The 19059-nt window shown below is 59.6% G+C and overlaps 1 protein-coding gene across 1 annotated transcript in view; it reads right to left on the bottom strand.

Annotated features, from left to right (window-relative positions):
* Positions 1-4545: 4545 nt before the first annotated feature.
* Positions 4546-19059, bottom strand: part of CFDP1 (craniofacial development protein 1) — an 83746-nt gene continuing 69232 nt past the window's right edge. Inside the window, exons 6-7 of the mRNA XM_055146376.1 lie at positions 10061-10219; positions 4546-4863 (exon numbers count right to left, since the gene is read on the bottom strand). Of these exons, the coding sequence (XP_055002351.1) occupies positions 4773-4863; positions 10061-10219 (250 nt within the window). The 3' untranslated portion in view covers positions 4546-4772. The remainder of the gene's footprint in view (positions 4864-10060; positions 10220-19059) is intronic.

Below are 19059 nucleotides of genomic sequence, written 5' to 3'. Positions count from 1 at the left end.
AAAAGAAGACTTTGCAGAAAGGTCTGAGTCAGGAGCCCTGAGCTCTCCGGTAAGCATGCGTGCGTGCATGCGTGCATGTGTGTGTGTGTGTGTGTGTATGTGTGTGTGTGTCACTGGAACCTCCTCCCTCGCGCCTTGAAATCAGGCTTAATCTCAAAGAGGGAGGGGACACAGCCCACGCGGCACCACCTCATCGCCAGGCCTGTTGGAACAAGGCTGAGGGGGTTGAGGTGAGGCCGGCCCCTCCCTGCCCCTCACAGGGGCAAGGCCATTTCGGGGCCAGGGTGCCACTGCTGTTCTCTGTGGCGACCGCAGGCAGCTTTGCTTCCGTCCCCCTCCCCCCGCCCTGTGCCACTGTCCTTGCCAGGGTGATCCTCTCACACAGTCGGGGGGCCTGGAAGGGGCCCCAGTCTGGCTCCACCCGCAGGCACGCTCCTCCACTGAAGGGAGAAGGGGCCGAGGAGACGCCCCCCGGGAGCCCAGCAGCCGGCTCTCCCTGTACCCGTCTGAGGACGCAGCAAGAGCTGCTGCCTTTGGCCGCGCCCAGCGATGCTCCGGGCTGACTCCTGGCCCTGAGCTCCGGGATCACGCCTGGCAGTGCTGGGACTGGACCTGGGTTGGTCGCGGGCAAGGAAAGCGCCTCGCCCGTTGTTCTCTGGCTCCAGTCCCCCAGCTAAGGGCTTCTGACGCCCACCGGGAGTCCCTGTCTGGAGCCCCGCCCCCTGGTCCTCGCGGTGTCAGCCCGCTTAGAAAGGCCAGGGGTGAGGCCCGAGCACAGCACCTGCGAGGCCTTGGGGTCGGTCCGTGGCACCAGGAAGAAGAAACAAAACCAACACCCCCCACCAAAGAAAAATAAAACCCAAACTAAGCCCCCCCAACCCCAACCCAGTTGCCAGGCTGGATGACGACGGGCTGAATCAGCTGCAGCACTGCGTGGCCGAGTGGGTGACCAGCGCCCCCAGCACCCACAGCAGACGGTCCCCCCAACAAGGCCGAGCCACTGCAGGGAGCCGAGGACCCGACGCCGGGGCTGCTCCAACCCCCCCAGCTCCTCATCCCGTCCTGGCCAGCCCGTTCGACTTGGGGCCTCCAGGGCCTCAGGCCACTGAGCTACCCACTGACCCTTTGTCATCTGGGGTACTGGCCTCGTCCTCCTCGGTGGCTGACGGGGTGGGGGGGGGGCCTGCCCCGAGACTCGACGCGGGGCTCCTGAGGAGGGGAGCTCGCGAGGAGACACGGAGCAGCTGGCCTCCTGCCCTGCCCGACGCTCAGCCCCGTTTTCTTTTCGGTAATGAGAAGGGAACAGATGCCCTGGAAATCCGACACAGCCCTCTGGGACAAGGAAGACAAAGACGGATGGACGGCAGGGGCAAGGCCAGGAAACCCCTCACTCCATCCCACCTCGGCAGGGCACCAGGAAGCCCCTGGGCCACCCTTCCTGTCCCTTGGGGTGTTGGGGCCACGGGAGTAGGAGCTACATGGTTTTTTTTGGCTACTCCCAGGGGTGCTCAAGGCTGACTCCTGGCCCTTGCTCAGGGAATATTATTGTGCATGCTGGGGGACCCCAGGGGGTGCTGGGGATGGCACCCGGGTCAGCCATGTGCAAGGCGAGTGCTCTGCCTGCTGTCCTACTGCACGCCCCAGCGGCTCCTGTTTCTGGGAGTGTGTGCTTGATGAGGCTCATGTGAAGGTGCTGCTGCTTTTCTTTTCTTTTCTTTTCTTTTCTTTTTTTTTAAATTTTTTGGGTCACGTCTGGTGCTCAGGGTCCTTGGATTACTGTCAGTGCTCTGGAGACCACATGGGATGCTGGGGACCGACCTCAGTTAGCCACATGCAAGGCAGCCGCCCTCCCCACTGTACACGCCCTCCCCTCCGGCCCCAGAAGGTGGGTCGGTCTCCTGTGACTCCCCCGCATCGCAGCCCAGCCCAGCCCGGCGGCTCTGGGGGCAATCCCGAGGCTTTCCCGAGGCAGGCCAGACTGGCTGAGAGCAGGTCTCCGAGGGCACAAACAGGAGGCAGGGCCGGGGGCGGGTCACACTTGCCCCAGTGCCCCAGGCTGCCCCTTTGCTAAACATCGGGTCTCCGCATTGGGGGTGCTGCCCTTTCCCCCATCCTTGGCAGCTGGTGGGGGGGCCCCAAGCACCTCCGGGCCTCTGAAAGTGGCCACCGACGGGGAGCCCAGCAGCTTGTGCCCAGAATGTCTCCCACCGGCTCCTTGGTCTGACCAGAAGTGAGGAGGCCAGAGGCGGCGTGTCCTGCCGTCAGGGACGCCGTTCAGTCCACACCCATCCAGCACCTTCTGGACTGTGGAAGCAGGAGCCGGGGGCAGCAGAACCCGACAGTGGTCCCGCGACCTCCCTGGCTGCTGCCAGATCTCCGGGGCAGGAGTGAGGCCGAGTGAGGCCCCTCGACTCCCTCGCTCCCGCCTGCAGCACCTGCGTGCCCCTCACTGGGCGACTCGCCAACACGCGGCCTCCAGCCCCATCTCAACCGCCCCTTCCCTCTGGGGTCGTTTTATTATTTTTTAAATTTTTGCTTTTTGGGTCACACCCAGCGATGCACAGGGGTCACTCCTGGCTCTGCACTCAAGAATTACCCCTGGTGGTGCTCAGGGTACCATATGGGATGCTGGGAATCAACCCAGGCCGGCCGCTTGCAAGGCAAACGCCCTACCTGCTGTGCTATCACTCCAGCCCCCCCTCTGGGGTCATTTTAAAAAATGGAAGCTCTTGCTGGGCTGGAACTGCTGGCTGGTGGGCAGAGCAATGCCAGGCCGCCTCCTGCCCTGCCAGGGAGGGGCGGTCAGCAGGGAGAGGACGCGTGGGCGTGCACATGTATGCACACACGTGCAAAGGTCGGAGACAGGGGAAGCTGCTTCAGCAGGAAGAGGGACTTAGTTCAACACGGGGGGGGGGGGGCTGGTTTGTTTCCGGGCTGCACTGGGGGTCCTCAGGGGCGCTGCCTGGCCCAGGGCTGGGAGGGTCAAGCCCTGCTGGGAACCAAACAGGTTCCCACAGGCAAGGCCTGTGCCCCAGCCCTTTGGACCTGCCCCCTAACACGAGACTTCTGTATCACTCTGGGGGTCCCCCGAGCCCTGCCGACCATACGGAGTGCCGGGGATCAATCCCAGGTTGGTTGCGTGCACGGCCAGCGCCTTGCCCGCTGTGGTATCTCCTCAGCCCTATTTAAACATGTCGGTGAAGGAAGCAGAAGTCAGGACAAATGCCAGTGGAACACGCCACGGACTGGGGGCATGGAGGGCGACCAGTGACGAGGATGGGGGCACGCTGTCCGTCCATCCTGTGGGTGGGGCCCAATGAGGTTTTTCTCAGCGTGTGGTGGCCGGCCAAGCCCAGGGCCTCCTAAGTCAAGCGACAGGCCCTTAGGCGAGAGCCGGCGGCTCCTCAGGCTGGACAGGCGAGAGCGGAGCCCTGAGCTTCCGCGAGGCAGCGGGAGGCAGGGCTGTGGAAGGGGGAGCTGGGGCCAGAGGAACCTGCCACACTCGGGCAGCCAACAACGGACGAGGGGCCCAGAGCCCCCACGGCGCGGCTGGCCTCATGCCCGGGGGCCTGGGGCCTTGGTCCCTTAGCACCTGGCCGGCGAGGCTGAAGAATGAGTCACCGCAGCACCCGGCCACTGTCCTGGGGCCGACGGCCAGAATCCCGTCAGCGCGTGTGGGCGAGGCGCGAGGGGAGCTCCTGTACTACTGCTCTGGGCGACCAGAAACAGGCAGGTGATGACCGGGACGCGGCGGCCATGAACTTCTGACCATTCTCAGGGGCTGCCCTGACCGAGCGTCTGTCATTAGCTCAGCTCAACCCCGAGGCGCTGGTGTCACACAGCAAGTGACCGTGCTGGACGTGACCTCAGTCAAGGTCAGGCGAGCGGCACACTGGGTCCCAGCCTTCAGGACCTGCTTTCCCTAAACCCGCTGCTGCTGCCTCGGGACACGACCTCACACATATTGGGAATAGTTCCTGCTCCAACAGCCTGAAGGTTTGTAAACTTGCTTTTTTTGCGGGGAGAGGTGGTGGGGGTCCGTTAGGCAGTGCTCGGGGATGACTCCCGGCGGACTCACTACAGCCTTCCCTGCTTTACTGTCCCCTGGTAAATGTTCTTAAGGGGTATCAATAGAAAAGTGCCCTTCAGTGCCACCTCAAAGTGCAGGAGATGTGCGACAGCACCTCAAGCTGCTTTGAATGTGCTGAAGAGGAAGGAGGAGGAAGGGCGAATAGCCCTTCAGCGGGGAGCTGACTCTCCCTTCCAGGGCCCTTAGGACCCTGGGCAGGAGGTTCCCACAGGACTGCGCCCCAGACAGGCTGCCTGGGCCGGTGTACCAGCAGAAATGCTGTGAGTGACGCCCGCCCCTCTAAGAACCAAACTTTTGGTTTTTATTTATTTTTGCTTTTTTTTTTTGTCACACCCAGTGATGCTCAGGGGTTACTCCTGGCTCTACACTCAGGAATTACTCCTGGCAGTGCTGGGGACCGTATGGGATGCCGGGGATTGAACCTGGGTTGGCCGCGTGCAAGGCAAACACCTTCCCCGCTGTACTATCGCTCCAGCCCAACTTTTGGTTTTTACATTTTTTAATTTTTTTAAGGACAAACTTGTACAGTAAAATGAACAATGAACAAAATCAAGTAGAATCAAGATAAAAAGACAGAAATCCAACGTAGAAAACAAAGACCTTGCTGGGCAAGAGCTGGACACCTGCAGCTCCCACCGTCGGCAGGACGGACCCTGGCCGTCGCCTGCTCGCCGCGTCTCCGTCAGGGCTTCATCTTGCTCAGCCTGAGGTCGCGCTCGATTTCAAACTGCCTGTGATCCACCCGGTCGAGGAAAGCTTTCCGCTCAATGTACCTGAGGGAAAACGGAATCGGGGTTTGCAGGACCCAGCGTGAGAGAGCCTTCCCGCTTCCGGACCAGGAGTGACGGGCAGATGGGGAAGGCGAGGACCCAACAGCCGTGAGCACTGGAAACGCCGGTGGAGGACGGTGCCCCAAGCCCCTGGGGAAGGAGGCAGCACTAGACAGCTCCCGGCCAGCTGTGCCACACCCCGCCAGCTCTGGCCTCCTCTGCGGCACGGCAGTGCTGCCAGGCCCCCCGTCTCAGGTGTGCACCGGAGGTGGGGGAACGCTGCCCCCGCAAGCGGAAAACGAGGCCGGAAATCCTCCTTCAGAGCTAAGCGAGCAGGAGGTGACCCCTCCCAAGGGACCCGGGAGCCTTCAGCCCCTTCCGCCCCCACAGTCTCAGGACCCCTGAGGGACCCTGCTCCGCTCCCAAGGTTTCCCAGCGGCCTCTGAACCCTCTGCTCCCCAGGAAGCGGCCCCCATCTGCCGGGGGGCGGCATCTCTGCCGCTAATTAACCCACTGAGTGAGCAGCGCTGAACCTCGGCAGAAACCTTTCCTCTGCTGCCCGCGGGCGACGGGCACCTGCAGACAGGCAGAGCCCGTGCCCCTGCTGAGCTCAGGTCGGCCTTTCCCAGCGGCGTCCCATGGACGCAGGCCCCTCTCCCACACTGGAAGGGACCTTGGCTCTCCACCTTGCCGGGCGTGTGATAAGAGACACAGTGGGGAGCACGGGCCGCCCCGAGCCTGGCCCCAGAACCATCCCGCCCCGGATGGCGGGGGCAAGTGGGGGGAGCTCCCCGGAGCTTTGGATATCAGACGCCTTGGAGAACTGCGAAGTCCAAGCACCCAGAACCCCCTTTGCCGAGGAGCAGACACTGCCGTGGGGTGTGCACACGTGACACCCCGCCATGCTACCAGCTGAGTGCTGGGGTCTGTGAGGCGCTCTAGTGGCCCCTCGGTCCCAGGAGGCTTCCTGCGCTGTCCCCTGCTGCCGGGAGAGAGGAGTTAGGGTGTACTGCAAGGGCTATGGTGTTCCCCAGGTGGCAGGTTCCCGAAACTGGCCTCTGTGTGCAGCTGACCCGCAGACTAACGAGGTCAGGCCCGGGACGGCCGCAGGCAGCAAGGGACGCAGGTGCAGACTGGTGCGCTGGCCACGGCAGCCCAGACAAAGGCTGTCAGGACAGGTCTGGTGCTGCCCACCCGCTGCAGCTGCTGCACGGAGCCCGAGGAGAGCTGACCGGGCCTGGGCTGCTGCTGGACACCAGGGCCCCCACCACTGGGAGACGGTGGCCCCGACACTGGCTACGTGAGTGGCATGGAACGGGGGAATTTTCCATGCCTTTCCCTACAAAGCAGGAAGATCCAACGACACAACTGAGAGCTTTGCAAACAAGACCAGCAGTGAGGGGCACGGGAGGGGCTCTGCCTCTCAGGCCTGACCGACCGGGTCACTCAGAAGCCAGAGTCCGGGAGGGCTGCAGGAGAGGCCAGGACAAGCGCTCCGGCCCAAGGAGGTGCCTGTCACTGCCTGAGCAGGGGGCTTTCAGGCCGGAGCAGCCCCTCTGGGACCCAGCCTGATTCAGCCCAGTCCCCGGGGCGGGCAGGGCAGCTGCTTCTCACTCTCATTAATAAACCCTCTAACAGCCTCCGGGCCCAAGGGGCGGCTCCAGGCCTCCTTTCAGATCCAGGTTAAACACAACAGGCCGTGACATCTTTTTTGATCGTTCAACCCAAATTACTGCTCGGCCGGCCAGGAAGAAAGTGCTTTTCTCCGGACTCGCCTCACCTGGCGCCCGACTGCCGAGCAGCAGCCCAGAGCCAGGCCCTTCTCCCAGCACCCGGGGGCCTGGGACCCTGCAGCCCGGGGTGCCAAGGCACAGTGGTCAGGGGGAGCTTCCTGAGGGGCAGACTGACAAGAGATGGTGGCCAGGTGCAGGGAGGAGGGCTTGGCCGCAGCCTGGAAGAGTGGGCAGGGAGCCACCAGGAAGGGTGGAAGGAAAACCGCCACAAGCGAGTCAGTAAGGGCAGACGGTCAGCAAGGGCAGATGGAGCAACGTCTGTTACAAACGTGTGGGGCACGCGGCTCCTTGAATTCCCACAATGTCCGGGAGGGGCAGAGGAGAGGCAGCGTCCAGAGCGCGGGAGGGCGAGAGGGCAGGGCAGGGCAGGGCAGGTCAGGGCAGGATTGGCACCCACTGAGGGAGGATGCAGGCGACCAGGCAGGCGACCAGACAAGGCAAGCACCAAGCACGATGAAGGCAGCCACGTCGGCAGCTACGGTGGGGACCCTGCCTTGGCCGTGCCCACAGGCCCTGGCTCGCCCCTCCTGGCCTTTCAAGGTGCTGGTCCCACCTTAGTCTGCTCGGGCCGATTCCCGACCAGGACATATTCCATCTGTGCTGGGTGTAACCCCGACATTCACTTCTTTCACAAACCGACCTAACCGATACACAGGTCCTTTCGGTTTGTTTTTTTCCTTACATTTTTTTTTTGGTTTTTGGGCCACAACAGCTAAGAGTCAAGGCTTACTCCTGGCCCTGCTGAGGGGGACCATATGTGGTGCCAGAGATCGAGCCAGGGTTGGCCGAGTACCTTAACCCCATCCTATCTTTCGTGACCCTTAAGATCCCCCACCCCCAATCTTTTGTCACCAGGGATGTGTCCCAGTGATAGAGCACATGCTAAGTACATGCTAGGTCCTGGGACGTGTCATTTCTGACACTGTGAGGGCCCCCAGGCACTGTTGGTTACAGGCCGGGCGACAGTAGAGAGGAGACCCTTGGTTGTGGCGCCCCTGCAGGTGCCTGTTGGACCCCCAGGAATCCCGAAGGCTCTGAGAGTGACTGGCAGCTCCGCTCCTCAGACCCTGGTCCTGCAGGTCATTTCAAAAACGGGTCAATAGGACAGCGGGTACTACAGGGCGCTTAGTACCTGCACAGGGCCGACCCAGGTCAATGCCCTGGACCCCATATGGTCCCCTGAAGACTGTCAGGATGATTCCTGAGCAGAGGCAGGCGTTAACCGTGAGCAACGTGGGCGTGACCTCTTCTCTGTCACTCCCCCCATAAGTACAAAGGGTCGACCTCTGACCTGACACGTGTGCAGCACCACTGCGTGTAGCGCCAGGGAGCGGGGCCGCGGTAATTCCTCATCATTGCAGCCATGTGCCCACCGCAGGGAAGGGAGGGGGGAGAATGGAAGAGCCGGACAGGGGGCACCGTGGGAAGGTGCACGCCCGTACCTGAGCACGGCAGGGTGTGGCCAAGGAAAAGCAAAAGCTCGGAGAGGAAACCGCAGCCTCGGCCCCGCAGCAAGCCGCCACACTGCAGAGCGCTGCTGGAGGCACCGCCTGGCTTCTCAGAGGCGCTCTCCCCGCGCGGATGCCCGCGCCCTCTGGAGTCCCCTGCCCCAAGCAGAGCATCCAGACAGCGGCTCGCTCCCGCCAGGAAGTTTTTCTTTTTTTTTTCTTTTTCTTTTTGGGTCACACCTGGCGATGCACAGGGGTTACTCCTGGCTCTGCACTCAGGAATTACCCCTGGCGGTGCTCAGGGGACCATATGGGATGCTGGGGATCGAACCCGGTCGGCCACGTGCAAGGCAAACGCCCTACCCCCCGTGCTTTGCTCCAGCCCCGGCCCCGCCCAGAAGTGATGCCGGGGCAAACTGGACAGGTCACTGCTCCCAGCTCCCCGCAGGGTCAGGCCCATTCTATGTGAGGGCGTGTTTCCGCGCAGCTCACACCGCAGGGGCGGCGCTCTCATGCGCACTCCGGGTGAGACCCGAAGGCCTTCCCTGGGCTCGGCCGGACCTTAGACCTGTGCAGTGCGCTGTGGGGGGCCGGTGAGCAGGGCGAGCACAGAGCCCGGACCCTGCGGCCCTGCGGGGGCGTCCGCCAGAGGGAGGCGGAGTGGCGGGAAGCCCCTCCAAGGTGCCCCAGCCCAGCTGTGAGGCGTCCTCTGTCTGCAGATGGCCTTTCTGCCTTGTCTTCCCGGGACACCGTCTGGCCGCGCCCCGAGCGCCAACAGTACCACTCCTGTTCTAATCTCTTCTCCCCGGCAGAGCAAACACTGTCCAGCCCGTATAATCAACCCTCAGAGAAGCAGCCCGGCACAGAGAGGAGCGGTCGGGAGGCGGGGGTGACTCAGAGACTCGGGAGGTTTGGGGCCCAAGTTGGGGGCCCTGGAGATAACGCCAACCCCTGCCTGGCTCCCCACAGGGCTGCAGTGCTTCCGCCTCGCTCCTGGGCTGGGAGAGCCGGGAGAGCCTCAGCCAGAAGGCTGCTGAGCAAGCTCATAAAGTCATTTATCTATTGACTTTCGAGCACATCACAGCTGAGCCGAGGACTCTGACCCTGCAGGCGAGTCCCTCCCTCCGAGCGGCTGTGCTGAGGGGCTCGCGGGGGCCGGGCACTGCGCTCACGGGCACACACACAGGCCTGAGGCTTGGGGGCCTCACAGCCCGAGGGGGGGACCAGCCCCAGCTCCCCACGAAGGCGCTGAACCTCAGAAAGGCCTGTCTGTCAGCCGACCACAGACTTCCTGGCAGCCTGAGGGGAGGGGAGTGGCGGCCACCTCTGCAGCTAAGTCAGGCCTTCCTCCCCCGAGGCTTCCCTGCACCGCACCGTCTCTGGTGTCCCCAAAAAAGTTCAGGAACATCCTCTTTGCAGCCCCGGCGAGGAGGAAGGGGAGCAGGCCAGGACCCGGCAGCCAAGGGCCGGTGTGTCACGCAGCCCCACCCCGGGTTGATGACGGGACTGAAAACCCCAGCACGATGCCGAGAGTCTAGTGGGCTCTGTGTTTAAGTGCTTCGGCATGTCTGCCAAGGAACTGGCTGACACGGACAGCCAGAGGCGACACGTGGATTAACAAGGTGACTTGGAGTTCACGAGGCGTGTGTGTTCTGCTGGCATGAACCAGTGCCCGAGAGAAGGGCCGCGGCTGCCCCCGTCCTGCACCCCCGGCAGCTTCTCTGACAATTGATGGCCCAGTTTCCCTGTCACCAGGAAACGTGCCCCTGGTAGAGCGGGTGGCCTGTTCTGTGGCAAATGACTCCTGAGTCGCTCGGAGAGTTTTTGCAGGAAAGACATCGATTTCTTTCTTGGGTTTGTCCTTGGGCACGCCCAGGGGCCTCAGGGGCTACTCCCTGCAGAGTCGGGAGGGACCCGCCTCCCCGCACCCCTCCCCAGCTGGAGCCCGGCCCCTCTTACCCTTCCTTGCCCCGGTTGTGGATGGCCAGCTCTTCCCCGATGCCCTCTTCCTCCTTGAAGCTCTCCCAGTCCAGCTTGGACTTCTCTAGGGTGCTCAGCTTCTGCTTCTTGGCTCCAATTTTCCCCAGAAGGCTGCTCATGCCACTCGGTCTTTTCAATCTAGAAAAGGGAAAAACATGCCATGTGTGAAAATGATGATCTGACTGGCAGGGGGGCTCTTTAGATCACAGCCACTTATCTTAATGGGGATCTTGTTCCTATCAAGGGTCTTTCCTGCCTGGGGTGGCAAACACTGTAAGGAAATCAGAATTCGGTTCCACTTTTTCCTGCTTAGCAAAGCTCTCCAACGGTGGCGGCCCCGGGGGCAGGAAATCCTGAGACCTCGGTGGGCTGGAGGAGAGGCCAGTACCTGTGAGGCCCTGCGGACTGCAGGCCCGCCCTTATACTGGGTCTCCGGGTCAGCAGAGCCCATAGTGCCCGGCCGGGGAGAGGAGGGGTGGGGGGTGGGCGGTGAGCAGCGGCTGAATCACGGCCACCAGTGTGAAGGAAAGCCCCAGGGAGTCTCTGCAGAGAAACTGGATCCCAGCGCGGACGAGCGAGGAGTCACGGTCTCTTGGCGGGATCGGAACATCAGTTCCCTTTCAAGCCCTGTTGAGTCAGGGCCCTGGTTTTTCCCAGGAGGCGGCAATCCTCGCCCTGGAGGCAGGGAATGTACAGCCTGTGTCCGACTTGCCGATGATGCTATCGTGAGCTGGGGAGAAACCCTGAGAGACCAAGTTCAAGTCTAGGCAGGTCGACCGTTTCCAGAAAAGGCTGAAGGCAGGAGAGAAAGTAAGAGCCACTGGACGCAGTTCATCAGGCGAAGGTGGTACTCGGGGGAAAAACTGGGCAGGAAGCCGGCGGCTCTGGGTCTCTTGAAGATACTAAGTTCTATCAGCACACAGGAAGTGCTTGACTTTCTGTGTCATGGGTCAGGCAAGAGAGTGTCCCCTGAGCAGACACCACAGGCCTGCCCACGCGCTCCACGTGCACAGGTGCTGCTAGTTCCCAAGTGCTTGCAGAGCACTCTCGGCTTACTGTGGCCATGGGAAGGACCCACGCGCCTCAGGACAAAAGAGGAGGAACCTTCTAGTGCCTAGTCATACCAGTCCCTGGAGTCTCCCCGAGCACAGCGTCCTTCTGGCTGCGCTCCAGACCAACCCCCAGTCTGGGCAGGCATCGCCTCGCTTTGGTTGGACAAATAAACAGGTTTAGAAAGGTTAAGAGATACAACAAAGGCTGAAAATAGAAAATGCAGCGAGGATAAGACGCGGTTCCTCCAAATGCTAGCGGGGCCCGGGCTGGCTGTCTCCCATCCACAGCCAGACCGGACTTGAGGCAGTTCCTGGGAAATGTCACCTGCCAAGCTGGTATGGTATGGCTTTCTTTTGGGGGAATGTGTGAGTGTGTGTCTCTCTCTCTCTCTCTCTCTCTCTCTCTCTCTCTCTCTCTCGTGTGTGTGTGTGTGTGCGCGCGCGCGCCCCGCCACACCGAGCAGCGCTAAGGGCTGACTCCTGGCTCTGTGCTTAGGGGACCATTTGTGGTGCTGGGGTTTGAATCCAGGTTGGCAAATGCTTTAAGCTTCAAGCAATCTCTCCGGCCCCCCACGGCTTTCTAAGAGCTTCCAATTCACATCTCAAATTTTTCTTCCAGAAGACTCAATTCCTAGGACAGTTCCCCAACAACCCATCTGCCCACAATTTCACGAGGAGTGGAGTATGAGAGGAGAAAACAGAACGTTGTCTTTTCGCTTCTCAACTTCCTCACGGCCCGCTTCTCCTCATCCGGCTCATTCTCGTCTCCTCGTTCTGTCCACTCACTGGTCCCGTGGGCGTCTAGGGGGTCTTCTCTGAAGCACCAGGCCGCCCCAGCTTCCTGCTAAGACTCTGCTCCCCGACCTGCATGCTGCCTCCTGCCCTGGCGCCACCCTCCCCTGAGCACTGGGCTCTGTCCACCCTGGTCTCCACTTAGAAATCCCTCCCGGCCAGGGCCACTTGCCCTGGTTCTATCACAGCAGCTGCCTGAGGACGGGAACTGAAGCTGCTGCCACATTGGACAGTTCTATGCAAGCGCAGGGGTGCAGCCGCCACCCCGTGTCCTGTTTCTGGCTGCAGGGCCTGCTCTGACCAGGGGTGGGTCCTCTGAAGCGCCTCAGCAGTTCGGGGCGTGAGAAGTCTAAGGTGTTTCGGAGGAAACGATGCTCCTCGTGAATGAAGTCCCCTACGGACACGTAAGCCCCGTCTTCCTCCAGCACAGGGCACAGTGCCAGCCCCGCCCCCTCCGGCACTGTGTAGACACTGTGTAGAAAGACTCGGTTCCAGCAGACCACTCCCAGACGCTCTGGGTCCCGCTGCTTGTGCCTCAGAGGTCGACATTCTCTCCCTCGGCCCCCCGCGAGGCAGGGCTTGCTCACTCGCACCCAGTGCCCGCTGGGTGCCACTCCTTCGGTTGTGCCCACGCAGTCTCGTTCCAGTGCCCACTGTGTCACACTGCTAGCTGCTGGGGAATCACATGGACCCACGGCCCTTGAGAGGCAGCGGAGGCCGAGCTCGTGCCCTCGCGCGCCTGCACAACAGGAGGTCAGCCGACACAGCTCTGGGTTCGGGGAAAGTGCCTCTCCCTGGCTTGGTTCTGGGAATGCAACCCGGGGCTGCAGCACAGACGAGCCTGCTCGGCACTCGCTGAAGGTCTCCCTGCCTGAGAGGAGGGGAGGACGCAACAATCAGCCGAGAGAGGGCCTTAAGATCAGCCTCAGAAGCCAGAGAGCTGCCGGTCTGTGAGCACAATCATTTGCCCATAGTGCCTGTCCAACAGCGATGACACGGGAGTCACTGAGATGCCGTGACAGGAAGCGCAGACATGGGAGATGTGCACACCTCTGACCACACTCTCGCGGGCACAGAGGGGAGGGAGTGGCCGAGGGTTTGACATGACCTCCTTACTTCAGAGATGACTCAACCAAAGCCGCAGATGGCTCCAGCAGCAGGCCCGGGACTTGTGTGAGCTCTTTCACACGCTCCTGTCACCCTGCTGATGGTAACGGGGACATCAACACTGAGGGTGTGTGCGTGCACTTAATTTTCTCTACAGTCCAGTTCACGGTATGCGGGTGAGTCCTGCTTCACCCCCAGTGCAGCCCAAAGCCTTGCTGTCCACTTGCTCCGTGAACGCAATCCCTCTGATCTGGCAAGGAATCGGTCCCAGTGGCTTCCTCCTCCTAACTACAGATTCAACGCTACATCGGAACTGCCGGGCCAGGACGGGGCGCTGCCGAAGCGGAGCAAGTGTAGGTCCACATGCACGCCCAGAGCAGCACAGCCTTCCGCAGGGCTCCGCGCACACACCCTGGCCTGCACACGCTACGAACTTGCAGAACCACTAAAATGCAAATTATCTGGAACAAAGCTTCTTTGGCAAAGGCGTGTAGCTTCCTTAGCACTTGTCATTTGTTTACAGGGCAAGAGCGGGCTCTCTGGGCATGCAGAGTCACGGGATGGAGCTGAGGAACCGAAAACGGTCAGGGTGATTCTGCTGCCTGTCTGGGCGTTCTTTCCAGGAAATCTTTAGACTAGGCTGAAATTCGTAAAGAAGGAAGAGTAAAGCCCCAAACCTAGGGCCAGTTTCATAACTCCCCCTCGGCCCACAGATCTCGGAACTTGTCCAGACTACGAACTATGAGGAGCGTCTACACCCCAGCCATGGCCCCGCGCTGGCCCTATGCTACTCTAGGAACTACAGGACCCAGGAAGGTAGAAGAGCAGAAGATGAGAAGAGCCAGATAATCTTAAACATCTGTGGCCTGAAAAACTGTCAGTACTCTTACATTACTGAGGCTGACACAATCCCAGCAACATCAGCAACGACGACAACAACAAAGTGGCAACCATCAGCTAAAGGTGAAATAGAGGTGGGCTGACCCGGGTTTGATCCCGGCATGCCATATGGTCCGTGAGCCTGCCAGGAGTAATTCCTGAGCAAACTAAGTGTAGCCCAAAAACCAAATAAAATAAAATTTAGTTTAAAAAATAAAATGACGTGCTTGCTTCTCTGTCCACTGTTCTCACCCAGCAGTGTTCAAAGGGGGCAGCTGCATTTCTCCCTCACTTTCTAGCCCTGCCCTACACCTTTATACCACGGCTAGAAATCAGGCTAATTATTCCGGAGTGAAAGTCCTGAATCCCAATCTCTCTCTTTTTTTTTGCTTTTTGGGTCACACCTGGCAATGAACAGGGGTTACTCCTGGCTCTGCACTCAGAAATCACCGCTGGCGGTGCTCAAGGTACCATATGGGATGCTGGGAATCGAACCCGGGTCAGCCGCGTGCAAGGCAAACACCCTACCTGCTGTGCTATTGCTCCAGCCCCCCAATCTCTTCCGAAACAATAAATCTTGAAGAGCCCCTGGCAATGCCCGCTGCATCTCAAAAAGGTGCGAGGTCCTCTGAGAGAGACCAGGCAGGCTGCAAGCAGGATGCTTGCTTTGAAAGAAGGATCCAGGGTAAGGGGCTTTCAAACGTCTTTGGGAAAACTGGCTTGCTCTCTGGCACGAGATAACTGATGCTCGAGCGTCACTCTGGTCACCGCCTGGAGAAAGTTCACACCGTCTTCCACTGCCGTGCTGCTGTGCCGAACCAGTCACCCCGAGAACCCAGTCCCCTAGCACAAAGGGGAACTTTTGTCTATAACTGCTGTTCGTTTTTACTGATCTGCCTAGCTCTGAGCTTTCAGAGAGGTGTCTAAGTCAGACAAGGTGCAGACGAACAGGCCCACTAACGGGTAAGCAGCAGAGAGAAACGCTGTTGAAGATGCGAGGGCGTGTGCTGCTGTCTGGCCACGGAAGGTGAGGGTCCGAGCATTCATCTCACCCCTGCCTGAGGAATGTAACAGAACTGCAGAAGGGGACCATGGTGGGCTGGTGAGAAATTTCCCCCAGGTTTGGAGAAAACTCCTGGGTTTGGAGAAAAGCCAGAATGATAACAAATCTGAAAGCAGAGAACAACCATTATCTGAGTATTTTTTACTCTGATCCACCAACTGTTAACGTTTTGTTACATTCATAAATTTTCTTCTTTTAAGGGGTGTGGAGACATTTTCAATAAGCTGCAAGTATCTTGCCACTTTATGCCGAAATACGCTCTGAGAACATTCTCCTCCATCCACACATTCATGATTCCCAAGAACTGGGACACGATCTCGTGACGCAAGCTGCCATCCAATTCACACGCCAACACCCTCAGGGTCCCCCCGCACGGCCCAGATGTTGCTCCACTTCTTTGCCTCATGCACGTGTGACATTTCTCTAGTCTCCTTGAACCGTTTAATGGCGTGCGGTCTCCTGCCTCTTGTTTTGTTTTCTTTGTTTAGATCTGAGTCTTTGATGTCACTGCCAACTTCTGTCAGAGTCCAGGCTGGTTACACCGCTGTGAGAGCCCGTCTGTTTCTGACACAAGAGGCCTGGCACAAAGTTACGTGGGCCCACGACTCCGGGTGCCAAGTGTGGTCCCTGGGGAGTCCGGGTGGCTGCCACCAGCGCACCCTCCTCTCTGCAGTTAAAGCCTGTCACCCACTCTCCTGGCATCTCGCTCTTTAACGCCCTGGCTAAGAGCAGACTAGCGTGAATGAACAATACGGAATCTGACTTGGAGGACAAACATTCAGAAAACCCCAAGGGGACCATAAAGTTCTGAGTGGAAGACAATGTCTGAGTGAAAACAGTCCCTGGAGAAAGGCAACGTGGGAGTGGGGGCCCCAGAGCCCTGAGCTGCACAGGCCTCTGTGGCCTGCAAGAAACCCTCAGTCTCTTGCCAGGGCCCACGGCGTGGCATACAGAGGGCTGAGCGATCCCTCCGGCCTGCCCACCAGCCCACGGAAATGACTGCTCAGTTTCCCTCCGCCTGTGCCCATTCCCAGGAGGCTCCATCTCAGGCCCTGGGAAAGAGATAATGCCACATCCCTTCCCGCCGCCGCTCAGCAACTTCCTTCCTCCTCATGCCGGGGCGGCAGGGCAGGGCAGGGCAGGGCAGGGCGCGCCGCCGCTTCCCAGCAGCTGGGGCACGAAGGAGGCCGGGGGCGCTCTGGGCAGGAAATGTTTAGTTTAATGGGAAGGGGCCGGGGCGCTGCTCCCCCGAGGTGCAAACTGCTGCTGCTTTAATTTGGATGATCAGGCACAGCTGGGGAGAATAATTTATTGACCACACAAACAGACCATTTACACTTCTGAGACAGAATTTTAAAGGCATTAATGAATACTGCTTCTCACAAAGCCCATGACATTTTTCTTTATGCAGAACCCTGGGAGTTCAACTGAGCAGAGCACAGCTTGTTTTCCAGATACTGGTTCCATATGGGCTCCCAACCAGCCCCAGCTACAGACGCAAGTCAGAGCAGCGGCTGCCCCGGGCCCTGGCAGCTGACCCGCCAATGGCTCCGCTCCAGACGGCGAGGCTGGCTCCTCCCGTGACAGTGCCCAGCCAGTCCAGTGAGGGCAGCCTCGCCCTCGCACCCCCAGGAAGCATGGAGCATAAACAGCACATCTCCAGCTAGCCAGTGAGAGTGGGAGGCCAGAGCGCAGGAGAGCGCGTGCCAGGCTGGGGTTGGCATGAGTTCTTAACCCCAGCATCCCGCCGTCAAACGACTGCCCGCGCACCTCCTCAGCCAGACCTGGAATATCCACGCTGGCTCCAGCACAGACCCGGCCCTGCTGGTGGCAAGGAGGCTCTCAGTGGCATCTGTCTGAGCTGGCACAGCACCCACTGGGGAACAGCTCCCCTGGCCTCCTGAGCGTCTCACCGCTTCTGACGAAGGCTGAGAAATTCCAAAGTGGAAGGATGTGGACGCTCACCACAGCTGCCACTTCTCACACCCCCGAGCTGTCTCAGGCGGTTGTGTGCCTTATGGTCCCTCCGTCAGCTGAGCCGGGTGGGGTGGGAAAGGGCAGTTCTCGGCACTCGGTGCACGCCCGGGCCCGCCTCCCAGCCACAGCACAGCTAGCTCGCTCAGGCACCAGGATTCCTCTCTGGCATCCTGAAGGGTTCTGTCTGTCCACCTCAATGGACAATCCCAGGAGACACAGGCACTCCTTCCCCCAAGGCTCGGCCACATCACAATCAGCAATGCCAAATTCCCCAGCACCAAGCCCGTGCACAAGCGTGGTCAAAGCGGGTTTACTTCAGCTCAAACTCAGATGCTGCTACCTTGCGAAGGCATGACAATGGGTTTAAGCAAAGAAGTTATCAATTCCCAGGCAGTTTGGAGAGAAAACAGATTTTTTTTTAATTGCATGCAGGAAATGGCTTTCATAGATGCTAACCACAGCTGGGCAATCTGTATAACCACAACATAGTTTCTCTCTAATAAATGGAGGATTTTTACCCATTGCATCACTGGCCACAAAAGAAAAAAAGAAGAAAGAAAGAAAGAAAGAAAGAAAGAAAGAAAGAAAGAAAGAAAGAAAGAAAGAAAGGAAAAAGAGAAAGAAAAAAAGAACCCACTCTATCTCAAAAGGGCGCTGCTCTTCTGTTCCGAGCGGCCTCAAGCCCTGCAGTCGCGTGTCCTGGCCAGCACGGCGGCATGACCACCACCAGGGCTGATGCCAGGAGAAGGTCTCGCCGAAACAAAGCTGCCAGCCTGCCAGGTGAAGAGGAGCGTGTCTGGGGAGGAAGAAAAGGAGCCACTGCAGAACAAACGGCAGCCCGTGGGCTCTGGCCAACTCCGGGGACCCTGGCACCCTGCTCTCCCCGGCTCTGCAGCTGGCGCCGTGAGCCCGTGACTGCCCTGGGGCGGGGGCTTCAGGCCCTTCCAGCCCGGCAGACTCAGCTGGGAGCCGGCAGACTCAGCTGGGAGCCGGCAGACTCAGCTGGGAGCCGGCATGTTTGTGACTCCCTGCAGAGGTGCAAGGAGGAAACTCAGAGTTTAGGATCACAAACGGTTTTCCTGAATGATGTGAGTGAAAGGAGGAGCCCAACCCCCAACAAACCCCCAAAACTACTTAGTCAAACTGAAGTGTGAAGATGATGGAAACAATAACCAAACATGAATTCATGAAAGAATATTTGGAAACCTCTTAGCGCTTTCTTGGGGGCAAGGGGGGCGGGGATACAGGACATGGTCACCACAATCATTTTGGCTTACTCCTGACTGTGCCCAGGGGACCGAACCCTGTACTATCTCTCTAGCCTAAGCTTCGTTTTATTCTGTAGCGCTGAGGCTGAAGGCAGGGCCACACGCAGGCGATGCAGATGTCCTGCTGGGGCACTCCATTTCCAGCTCTGCAGCAGCTTCCAGCCAGGGCACACACTTGCCCCTGTCCTTGAAAGTCTTTTCTAAAAACCCCTGGGCGAGGTTTTTCTTTGAGCCTCAAGTAACCAATTAGCAAAAGAGGACAATAATCCTCAAAACGAGGGCGCTGCGGAAAGGAGGTGGGACTCGGCCCATTTACTCCAGGCCTTCACTGTGCGCTCCTGCCGGTCACGGGGGAGACACAGCCGTGCCAGGCAGCGCTCCCTGGCGAGGGCAGGAGGCCCCGGGTGTGAGCTGGTGGAGGCTTCAGAGGGGCAGGAGAGGCTGAGGCCTGGGGGGAGGGGGACTGCCAGGGGAAGTGAGGGCTGTCCCGGTGACAATGATGAGAGCCCATCAAGCTGCTCCCCAGCCCGGCCTTGCTTTAGCCAGTTATAACAGTACTGTTAGAGACACGGGGCTTCCAAGGGGTGCTGCCTGCTCTTTTTTGGGAAGGCTGATAAATCAAATCTTTTAGTTTTTATTTTATGTATTGAATGTTTGCAGTGCCAGGCCTCGACTGGATCAAGCATGTGCTCGGCTGCTGAGCCACACTGCCAGCCCAAAGTACCAAGTACATTTTAGCTTTGTTCCCCAGACAAGCATTTGCATTTTGAAAAATCCCAAACCAAGAAAAGGTGCCAGGTGCCCCTTCCCCCTTTGCTGGAGCCCAGCCTCTCTGCCTGC

The sequence above is a fragment of the Sorex araneus genome, chromosome 8 (assembly GCF_027595985.1).
Source record: "Sorex araneus isolate mSorAra2 chromosome 8, mSorAra2.pri, whole genome shotgun sequence".
In the NCBI taxonomy this organism is placed as follows: Eukaryota; Metazoa; Chordata; class Mammalia; order Eulipotyphla; family Soricidae; genus Sorex; species Sorex araneus.
The sequence above is the reverse complement of the archived record's forward strand: the minus strand, read 5'-3'. Positions and strand labels throughout refer to the sequence as shown.